The sequence below is a fragment of the Quercus robur genome, chromosome 9 (genome assembly GCF_932294415.1).
Source record: "Quercus robur chromosome 9, dhQueRobu3.1, whole genome shotgun sequence".
NCBI lineage: Eukaryota > Viridiplantae > Streptophyta > Magnoliopsida > Fagales > Fagaceae > Quercus > Quercus robur.
In genome coordinates, this window is record NC_065542.1 from 22,121,310 (window position 1) to 22,133,429 (window position 12,120).

At 32.4% G+C, this 12,120-nt stretch overlaps 1 protein-coding gene across 1 annotated transcript; it reads left to right on the top strand.

Moving 5' to 3' along the window:
* The first annotated feature begins 1,182 nt into the window (after nt 1–1,182).
* LOC126699588 (uncharacterized) lies at nt 1,183–6,665 on the top strand. Its single transcript, XM_050397488.1, has 2 exons — nt 1,183–1,382; nt 6,392–6,665. The coding sequence occupies exons 1-2, from the start codon at nt 1,234–1,236 to the stop codon at nt 6,513–6,515; spliced, it is 273 nt and encodes a 90-aa protein (XP_050253445.1). The 5' UTR covers nt 1,183–1,233; the 3' UTR covers nt 6,516–6,665.
* Nucleotides 6,666–12,120: the final 5,455 nt, after the last annotated feature.

Sequence of the window (12,120 nt, forward strand, 5' to 3'; positions counted from 1 at the left end):
TATAATTTTTTTATACATATTCTATTACTATCTTCAAAACATATGTTTTGTTTTTACTTCTCCCTTAGTATTCTCACCGTTGTTCTTTCCTTTTTATATTTTATTTTTATCTCATTAATATTGAAGTCATCTCATTAAGATTAATAAAATATCACCAACCTGCCCTGTCTTGTGCAAGTTTTCCCCACCCCGAATAGGAGACAAGACAAGGATAGACCACACATAATCCAAACTCCACCATGTTCCATTGTCATCCCTAATTATAACATTTGAATCATCGCATTTCAATTTACTATTCCCTTCTTTCCTTCCATGTATCTCCATCAATATATTGGGTTAGTGCGTTTCTCTTGACAATTTAGAAAATAATAGCAAATTTTACAATAGTGGGGTATGGGTATTTGATTGTGTTGGTTAACACAAACACAATTCACTTCAACGTATTTTGAAAAAATAAAAACGTGACTCAAAATTCTATTTTATAATAATATCAATTAATATATTAATAGAAGTATACAATCTAAATGCTCTGCTTTCAACTCAATGCAATTCCATTCAAATTTAGAAATACATAATCTAAGAAAAATAAAAATAAACAAAATAAAATAAGATCCCCCTCCTTTTTTGGTAAAACGTTAGGGACTTTAGAGTTTTGACGAAGAACCCACCGATAAAATAATTAATTTTATAAAATTATTTTTTGATAAACAATTTTTTTAATTACTTAATTCTACATCTAAAATTGAAATTTATATTGCTTAAAAATGACACTTATTTATACAACTTAAACAAATTCATCTCAAAACAAGTTAACTCTAATAATTAATCTTGTTATTGTGGGTTAATCGAAGATTAAGCAAACCAACATGGAACTGGCCCATTTATTAATCCTAACAAAGCTAGTCGACTTATTTTGACACAAAACCATTTATATTAAACAATTATTGGCAAAAAAAAATCGTATTGTTGTGCCAAACATTACATCTTACTATCTTTGTAGTTCTAAAAATTTTATTAATCAATTTTAAAATTAAAATTTTACAAGTCATATGCATTTAAATAAAAATTTAATTCAAACTATTTTGATATTTATTTATTTATTTTATGAAAATCGACAAAATTGAAAATTCAACCACTCATAACTTTTTTTTTTTTTTTAATAATGAGAATCCACTCGTAAGTGATTTCAACACATTATTGGTAGTCTCCACACACAGAGGAAAGGAGAGGGGAATGGAGAAAGAGAGTGAGAGGCAGGAAGAGAAAGTCAAGAAAGTATGCAAAAGGTGCCATCAAAACTACACTCCTTCATCTAACACACTTTCCTCATGCCGCTTCCACCCTTCGTTCTTCGTCTGTCGTCGCCATGACGATCAGAAAAGGTACACTACTCTACCTCGTACTTTGTATCTATCTATCCATCTATACGAGTCTTTCATGATGTTTTTGCATACCCACTTCTTAAATTTCACTGCTTTTTTGGATACATGGATTGCTTTTCCTGTTCTTTTCAATACCCATGTGCTGAATTGGATTATTTGTAGGATATATATGTATATATGACTGAGAATTTGAGGCCTTTGCTTCATTTGAATTTTGGGTTTTTTTTTTTTTGTTTGTTTATATGTTTAGATATATTAAGATCTTATAGTTTGAGAATTTACTTTGTCTATGGGAAAACTCTGCCCTCAAATTTCCATGCCCAAATTTCTGGACAATTTTTTTTTTATGGGATTTGTTTTAATGTACCATAATGTTGCTAACGACCAGATATCTAGAAAGGTATTTGTTGTTAATGAAATTACAGTATATAATTCACGTCATATAAAAACTTGAGAGTTACATTTGTTATATTAATATAAATGGGGTTCAGCTGGAATTTTTTTGTTTTTGAAGGCAGGCAGGATGTTGAGATAAGAACTGCAACATATGTAATGAATTATGACGCTTAAATCTTACACAAGTTTGCAAGTGATAGGCAATTTTTTATATTAATACTTTATATTTTGTGTTTCCTTTGTTACGTTTTAATCACATTAAACATCTTTCCATAGGTTAGTAGGTTTTCTTTGGAAAAAGAATACATGTGGCAGACTTTGATTAGTCTAATAAGTGTCCATAAAAAAAGGTCATACTTAATGCACAAAGCTTGGTAGGTAATCTTATTCCCAATTTTCTTGGAGAGGCTGATTCCCACATTCAAATCAGCACTTGTCACTTTTGGTGGAAGGCACTTACCATTGCACTAAGGCCCGAACCTAAAATTTTGGGACTAAGGCTTGGTTGGTGTTAGTAGGTTGTCTTTGGGAAAAAAATGGGAAGGATATGAAAGCTTCAAATCGTTGGAAGACTTCTTAACTTTGATGACAGGAAAGCTGCTGCATGTTTTCCGGAGTTGCTAAGTTCTCTCTACAATATGTCATGTTTGTGTGTTCATCACATTGACCTATGAAGCAACCTTTCCAGTTTTTACGTATTGGAAATTTCTACCATAGGTTCAATTCATTAAATAAGTCCTAGAAATTAAAAGAAATAACTGGTCAGCTAGAGAGAGTGAATCCCATTGAAATTAAACCTATGTTAAAATCTTATACCATTTAAGGCTTAGCTTTTAGTGCCATCCCTGTTTTGAAAACTTTTGAGATTTCTTTTTCCTTGAAACTGGAAAACTCTTAGATGAACCTGAATTCTATTGGTTTTTGAGTGCCCTTATTGCATTCAAAAAGTCATTCATTTTTTCTTTTTATTAGTACATAATTACATATCTTCATTGATTGACTGTATAGCATCTCAAAACAAACAATCTTTAGAAACATTCTGTCACTGATTTACAATTATTAGACAATGTATTTGTTCTGTTTAAAAGTAATTATTCATCCTGAACTGCTAAAATTTGCTATTCTGTCAAGGTTGATCCAACTCATTTTATTCCCTTTTTTTTTTTAGAAGAAAGACAGTAACTCATTACTATCCTTAGTCTTGTGTGTATCTAACAACTGATAATGTAATATAACATAAATGAACACGGAATTTAAGGGTACAATGCCTTGAAGCCTGTTTTTGTTCATTAGAATTAAAAAATACTTACATTGGAGCTTAAGAAGAAGTCAGAAGAATTCAAAATGCTGAAATGAATTTGGTTATTTTGAGCTAGTACAAATTATTAATCATTTAGATTTATGACTCTTGTTTTATGGCTTTTGTTGATTTTGGAATTGGTGGGGCATCTTTTTTCATATGTTTGTGTATTTGAAATCTCTCATGATGTGTGGTTTTGGTTGCATCTCAGAACTCAAAATCACCTTTTCTTTTTTGGGTGGTTGCATATAATTTAGGAAGGAAGAACTAAGAAGGTTGTGTCATGTGTGTATGTGTGTGTTTTTTGCTTTGATAGGTAGAAGTTTGTGTTTGGTAATGTACTTCTACGGATCTTTTTACAAAAGAAATAAATGCTGTACAAAGATAGCATTTTTCTTTTATTAACAAGCAAAGCAACTTATCAAAAAAAAAAAAAAAACAAGCAAAGCATTGCCTTTTTTTTTTTTTTTTAATACCTATTGTTATGTACACCCCATCATTGATTCATCACCAATTGTCACACCATGATCTCTGAAAGCATTTGCACATGATGGGAGATACTATGATCCCTCCTGATTATGAGGATTGGATTAAATAAGTTTGTGTTGTGCGGATGTGTGCTAGGTTGAATTAGGCTATAAGTGATTATAAGGTGCCCTAATTGTAACTTAACTAGTCATTTTGGGGCATTGTGTAGATGTGGTTAGTATTATTTCTTCAGTAATAGAGGCTCTATTCTCCTGTTGACATTGCTACCACCACCATCACTGCCACTATTGGTCCTGCTTTCAACCCATCTAAATCTGCCAAATCATTTTGTGTAATGATGCGTGTTTTTAGCTAAAGCAATCCATTTACTTAATTGTGCTTAGCTTACTAGGGAAGGAAAAAAAAAAAAAAAAAAAAAAACAAAACAAAAAAAGAGCATTATTTTTGTTGGTCTTCTTCTTTTGATATTTAGATTGTTTGTTACTTATCAAAAGAAGAAGAAGATTGTTTCTGTAGATTGCTGTTCAGAGAAGATATGCATCTAAACCTATAAGTTTCATGTAGTTGTGTTTAAAGTGGCAATACTGGTGGTGGTGAAGATGGTAGCAATTGTAATCGTAGTTCATTGGTTTGAGTGGTGTCTGAAATATAATTCTGTAGATTGCTGTTTAAAGAAGAGATGTGTCTAAAACTAGAGGTTTCACATGTTTTAAAGTGACAATGCTGGTGGTGCTGAAGATGGTGGCAACTGTAATGGTGGTTCATTGTTTTTAAAGTGACTGCATGTGTCAATGTTGGCATTGTGGAGCCATTTTGGTGATGACGACTAATGATATCATAGTAGCTGTCTGAAATGATACCGCTCATTGTAATGTTTATTTGTTTGATATATTGAACTACAATTTCAACCTTTTTACTTTAAATATTTAAGGTTCATATAAAAATATGATTCAGGCAGCAAGAAGCTTATTTTGTTCTGTTCTATTATTATTATTCTTGGATTTTAGGAGTCAAGGGGTATTGTTGTATTTTTCATATTTTTGGAACGGGCAGTAGTTCCAATCCATTGGGTCTTATTTTTGGTTTTATTATGTTATTGGAGGTCAAGCCTTGGTGCGATAATAAGTGCCTTAATAAAAAAGCACTAGGTCATGGGATTGAGTCTATGAGATTTATAAACTGAGGTATGATATATTTGTTTATGTTGCACAACTTGGTGCGATGGCAAGTGTCTTTCATGAAAAAACAACCGGTTGTGGGTTTGAGTCCGGGGCATTATAAACTTAAGTATGATATATTTGTTTATGTTGCACAAATTCCTAGTATTTCTCAGCCATAACCAGTGACCTCTGCTGGAAACTAATTAGGTTTGATGACTGTCTTGCCTGGGAAAGTAAGATGCCAGAATGTTGAAGCCCCTTTAGGATTACACTGTTTATGTTCTTTGAATTTCCTGTTTGGTCTTACCTTTAATAAAAGCTGTGCATGTGCGTATCATGCCATCATGGAGTCCTAGTTCTAGAGACTGACTAGTGACTACTAAGGGTCCGTTTGGATTGAGCTTATTGTTGCTGAAACTGAAAACTAAAAACACTGTAGCAAAATAATTTTTAAATGTGTGAATAATTTTTAAATGTGTGAAAAGTACTGTAGGACTCATTTTTAATATTTTTTAATGCGTGAACAGTATTGCTACAGTATATAAACAGTACTGCTACAGTGCAAAACAGTAATTTTTGTCCACCAAAGTCAACATATGCGGGCAAAAGAAAAAAAAAAAAAAAAAAAAAAACAAAGAAAACGCAGTGATCAAAACGTGGACACAGAAAACGTGGGATCCAAACGCCCTCTAAGCAAGAGTGAATAAATGGTCTGTACTCTGTTGTCCCTTTTATACGTCAGTCCATTTATTCCCTGACTTAGAGTCCCAAAGTTCTCCAAATGGAAAACTGTTGTTTAGAGTGAGTTCAAATATAGAGAACCAATAATGAGAGCAGTGCTGCATTGGCTGCAAGTTTGGCATGCTAATTGATATACTAGACTGAGAAGAATTGAACCACTGGCGTGGTTACCAGAGAACTGAGTCTCTGTGGAGAGCTTCACCCTTTTTGCCAGAAGAGTATAGATCAGATGCATGTGTGTGTGCGTGCACTTGTGTGGTAGGGGCATGTTGTAAAACTCAGATCTATTTGTCAACCCATAAAATCAACAGTGTGGTCTCAGCTTATGGATAGTTCTTACAAATCCAACTAGCTAGATGATTCATCTGAATTATGATGTAGTACATTTGTTATTTTGTTAATTTAAGAATTAGAAACACTAAATAAATTATAAGAAACCATGTAATGATTGTGGTGTTTTATGCTTAAACACACTTACATCTCTATTTTCCCTAGCAAAAAAGTATATCTATAGTGTATGATACTCGGTTTGGTTGACACTGTTTAGATACCTTAATAATTGATGGTTCTACTAAATGACCAACTCGTGCTCAAATCCTAATAGGGCACAAGATTCATGCACGTATTATTTTTTAACAGTAACTGGCCAGCCCTCACAAACCATGACAGTCCTTATTGACTGAAAGTGACAGTTATACTGTAGGTCAAGAGGTCAATTCTCATTTTCAATCAACAACAATTCTGGGTCTATCTGGATTGAAATTTAGACTGCTGGATTGAGTGGTCCGAGGCCAATTGCCCAATCTAGTCTGGTTTTTAAAATTTAAAAACATATTTTGGGTTAAAAATATTACTTTTTTTCCATCATATTTTATCTTTCTGTGGACAATTTAACCCGTGGAAGATTCCTACTTTGGCTTAAGGTACTATGAATTGGGACCCAATGATCCGCCGTATGCTGCCAAGTTCTATGACTGTTGTGGGGCTGAGGACCCTGAGGCATCTGGTTGCACCACTGCTTTCCATGTTTCTTATGATGATGATTGAATCTCTCTTTTCTCTATCACCTCAATCTTTGACTGTATTGTAAATCTGTCGGTAATTCTGTATCTCTTCTCTTGATGTGTATCATTTTTCATTTCACTAATTGAGCATCTTACACATGTTTTATAGACATATTGTGAACTTCAAGCTTAATGAGTCTCTGTGTGTGTGTGTGTGTGTGTGTGTGTGTTAGATGAATAGTTTTCATTACACAACAAATACTTAAAACACCTAATATACAGTACTGAGTTCAATCTTTTCCCTCTTAAAAAAAAAAAGAAGAAGACTTTTTTCCTTTCATATTAAGTGCGATGTTGACTCTTGACTGTTTCATAAATTTTTCTTTGTTAGATGAATAAATTTCATTACACAAAATAATGACAGTACCAAAAGTTTTTTTTTTTTTTTTTTTTTTAAAGAGAAAAGAACCAGCCATTGCTAATATCAGCACGAATACCAGCTGCTGCATTGTCTGAAAAAAGAAAAAGAAAAAAGACTCTGTTCAGTGCAACTCCTAGGCCTAACATTCTTTTAGAACTCAGACCCTATGAAGAAGCCGTTTACTTAATATTGAAAATCCATTTAAGTTGGTTTGCAATTATCGTTTCCACAGGGCTAACAGTAAGTTAAGAGTTAAGATTGATGGTGTCCTTGGAAGTTCAGAAATTTTTTTTTTTTGAGATTCTGTACGGAAATAGAGTTTCATTATGTTTTAAAACCGAAATGAAAATGGTCAGGCATTCAAGCAATAATAACATTCTTTGTGATACCTCTTATATTAGATTAAACCCGACATTTCCTTCCCTCATTATCTGAGGAAAATGAAAAAGAAAAAAGAAAAAAAAAAGAGGAAGAGACTTTTCAAGACATAAATATTTAAGAGCATCAACATCAGTATATGGAAGTTTTTTTCCATTTTGCTCATCTAATAAAAACCTATTTTTTTCTATTTTACACACCTATTTTTACAAAACCCCTAGTTTGTCTATCATACACATTTATTCAAATAAAATATTCATTTCTTTAACAGTATCATCTCTCTTACTGACCCAACACAACCCACACACGGTCATCTCTCAAAGACCTGAAACAACCTAAACAACCACAAAGCCACCATCAAAACAATCGGAACCCACACAAGATCGACAGATCGACGATGGGAAAAGGACGTGTTGGCCTACAACAGTAGCGATTCCATCAAGAACAGGAGGAATTTCCATTTCCGTTTCGGGTTTGACTTCATGGTTGTTAATTTCACAAAGAGAAAGGTTAGTCGAAATATCGGCCGAAATGGGAAGTGGGTTCAAGAATTTGAGGTGATTTGAGGCCGAAACTGAAGGAATTGAGAATTGGGTATCCCAGAAAAACCCATAAGAGCATGAAGTTTTGGTGAGAAACATGAACATATCGGGCGAGAAAATCGGTTCGGACTTAGGGAAGAATGGAACGATTTGGAATTGCTATTATAGGACAACAGATTGATAGCGTGGGTCGGCGAGAGAGTTGATCTGATGAAATGAGAGAGTCTGATGAAATGAGAGAGAGTTGATTGGTGAGAGTGAGGTGAGTCCGAGGCAGAGAGAGGAGAGAGAAAAAAAAAATCATTTACACAGTGAACAGTAACTGTGCATATATGCACGGTTACTATTTATTTACACAACCATAGTATATATTTGCAAATTTTTACAAAGACTGATGTAGGTGTTTTTTGAGTTAAAATGTACAAAATTGAGGACTTTTTGCATTTTACACATTTTTACAATCACTAATGTGATTACTCTAAGTCCTAACATCTCCAACAAATTCTTTAAGTTTTTTTTACTGTTTGAAGAGTAAACAATAAATTTTATTTTTAGTCTATTGATTTTTTAAATATATTCAATAAATTTTCTACTATTTCTCTATCCCATTTAAAATAATCATTTTTATCTATTTTTTATGTACTTGTTTCAACTTTTTTATTTGAGAGAGAGAGAGAGAGAGGGTTGAATATTTTATTCCAATAAATTCTTTTGCTAATGAACAGTAGCACTTTAGACAAAATGAGTGACCGTTCTTTAGCAAAATACTCTTTGAACCTTGAAGAGACCGTTGGGGTTGTGTTTTTAGGTTTTACTCTCTATTTTTAGAGAGGATTTTAGTTTCAACTCATCTATTGAAGATACTCTAAAAAGTGTCACGATAATGGGAGGAAAGAGGGTTCCCTTTCCTTCCAGACAGCATCCAAACAAGGAATGGTTTCTATCTCTCTCCATTCCCTTCCTCCCCATGGCCTTATCCAATGCACCCAGACGAGCTGTAACCATCAGCATAGAAATGTGTGAAGAATAAATACATAACACTGCACAGTGGTGGGATATCTTAAAACTGTTGAACATGCACACACACATGTAACCTCAATGGGTTTTAATAAAGAGCTAACCTTGGTTAAGCCCACCATGGCATAATTCATCAAGTGGCCCACCAAGAAGTAAAATACAATGAACACCCTGACTCTGCTCCGGTACTGCCACAAGGTCTGGTTTTTGCACTGCAAATATGTCAAAAAAATCTTCTGGGATTGGATGAAGGAAACTGCAACACTATTTAATCAACTGTGTCCCTTATTTAGTATTGGCATGATTCGCGTGAGAATGGTACATATTTTGAGGCCTGGCAGAAGAATAACCAATTGGCATTTAAGAGAGGAAAGAAGTTAACATTTAACAAATCAACATGGTTGTGCTTAGCACATCAGAGAGGTAGTACAATATTGTCTATTGCTTGACCTGCTCACTTTTTGTTCCCCCAGCTCTGCATTTTTCTGCCAGCTTGACCCCAAACCCCCATGTGGATGACAGTTGGTTTTAACTCTCTTGGGAGATTTTGGACCCGCTTTTTATATTATCTTTTTCTCTGGTTACTGCTGCAACATTTATATTATATTGATTGTGTTAGCTTTTTGGAGTTGATTATGTTATGACTCACATTTAAAGCATTTGATTGATTTGTTGCAAACTTGGTCTTTTTCTTCACCCGTCTTTTATAAATGTTTTGATTCAAGAGCATAAGAGGTTTTTTTTTTTTTTTTTTTTTTTTTTTTTTTTTTTTAAATTAATTAATTAATTTATTTATAAATTTTTATATATATTAACAATAGCATTATTATCAGCAATCTATAATAGAAAAAAAAAACATAAAATTCACACATTTTTGTCTTAAAATGACTTACATTAATCTGTGTATAATTATGTAAATTTACAAATTTGCTACAGTAACTATGTAAGTTTATACCGATACTATTCATTTTGCACTTAATTGATTATTATTTCTTTACATATCTCGAGGATGAAAGAAGAGAATGGATAATGGTTGTTGTGTATAAAGAAAAAAAATTTTAAAATTTTTTAAAAAATTAAGAAAATTGTTATTTTAATAAAATGTAGTGTAAAATAGATAATTTGACGTAGGGTATTTTGAAAAGTAAGTATTTAAAATAGAAAAAATAGATTTTTATGCTAAAATAAATAGAAATTTTTTCACGAATTGATGCGAATGCTTTAAGGAGAATTCAAACCGAACTTTTCTATGTTTATGGAACTGGATAACAGTGATTCAACCACAAGACTCTTGATGATATAGAAAACTTGTCTTATGGCGGTTGTAAGAGTCATTGGGTTTGAAGCTTATCTACCTTGTTTCTTGGGTGTTGAATTTGTCTACAAGTTATCATTACTCAACAATAATAAAAATGAAAAGAACAAACAATTTTAGGAGATAACTTAGTGCAAATGGTAAAGGAATTATTAGTTGAAACAAGTCACGTGGGGGGAGACCATGTGGATTGTTCAACTTTTGATTTCTTATTGCCTTTAACACATCATCAACTTTCTCATAAAAAAATCCATGTTAGTAGAATTTATTACTTTTTATTAATGATGAAATGCTATTAAAACCACGTCAGTTGAACTAATATAGCTGTTTTATTGAATATGTGGTTTGCTGCTTGGAAAATCTATTAACTCTGCTGTTAGTAGTTAGTACTACCAGAACCACCTCAGAGTTGTTCAACTTTGTTTTGATCTGCAACAAACAGCCAAATTGCAGAGACTTTTTCATAGATTTTGAGTCATCAGATTGGAATTTTGCTTTATTAGTAAGTTTTACTTTTTGCTTAGAATTTATTTTACTCAACATATACTTAAGAAGCAAATTTGGTATAGAACAATTTTTAATTTTAAAGTTGTATAAAAGTACAAAATTGCAAATGTGAGTTTTAACAGAGGAACCAGTATCTACATTTCTATGTCTTTATGATGGATTTGAAGTTGAGTTTGAAGCTTTATTCACCAATCCAAAGACTATCATAAGGATTTCAGTCATTTTGTGAACATTAGAGCCAAAGTAGCAAATGGCAAACAGTACATTTGTATAGCTCAATGACATTGTTTGATGTTTTTTACGAGGAGAACCAAGATTTAAATCTTCCCTCTGGACTTCTTGTAAGAATTCAATTAAAGAAAAAGACAATGGCGCATTGTAGATTTTTACTAGCGCTGCTGCTACATAAGTGCATAGTTTATAACATTTTTAAGTTCCAATCAAAACGGTTTGCGTACTTTAAACTAAACACAATTGAGCATCTTAAATGCTTTACGGCCGGATAAAAATGGCCAATTTCTGAATGTTTAATGTAGTACCCTTACTCCATAAATAAAAATTAAAAAAAAAAAAAAATTTGTTGTACCCTTTACATTTACACACACAATAAAAAATTAAATAAAAATAAAAATTATTAATATCTTTGTATGTTGATAAAGAATAATTATCATGAACCAAACTAACTCGAAAATCTGACTTTTGAACAAAAAATAATGACAAAATATGTCAAAAATCTTATAACTCAATAATATTATTTGATTTTCCCATAAAAGAAAATTTTATTTTGAATCCTCATTTCTCACTTATTATAGACAAAAAAAAAAACAAAAAAAAAAGGCATAGTATTTAAAAAATGACATATCTAATAGTATTTTCTAAATGATCTAATTCTCTATCGAACATAGAGGGAATTTGGCTTATGAATATACTCAAATGATGTATATGAAAGAAACATAAAGTAATAAACACATGATTTGGTAACAAAAGGGGAAAATCTATGAAGAACCTCTTTAAAGGAAAAACCACTCTAGAGACAAAGAATATCATAAAAAATATACTATAAATGTACAATTACAAATAGTTAAGACTCGAAACCTTTGTGATTCAGATTATCTATGCAACCTATGTAAACAATCTACTTCAAGGTTATCGATTCCGTACCGTACCGGCCGGTACGGCCAGAATATACCGTACTGGCCAGCAATCCGGTATGCTCGACCCCCCTCTTTCGTACCGGAAAAAATACCGGCCGTACCGGCATCATACCGGCGAAATCCAGTCATACCGGCATCGTACCGGCCGTATCGGAAAAAATCTCTATTGTGTTTTTTTTTTTTAGTTGATTTTAAAGTTTAAAACTATATGAATTATTTGTTCTTAATTGAAGTAATGTTTTATGGTAAACATGAATTTTTGAGGTATTGTTTTATGGTAAATAGAGATTTTGTGTGTGTATGTGTGTGTGTGT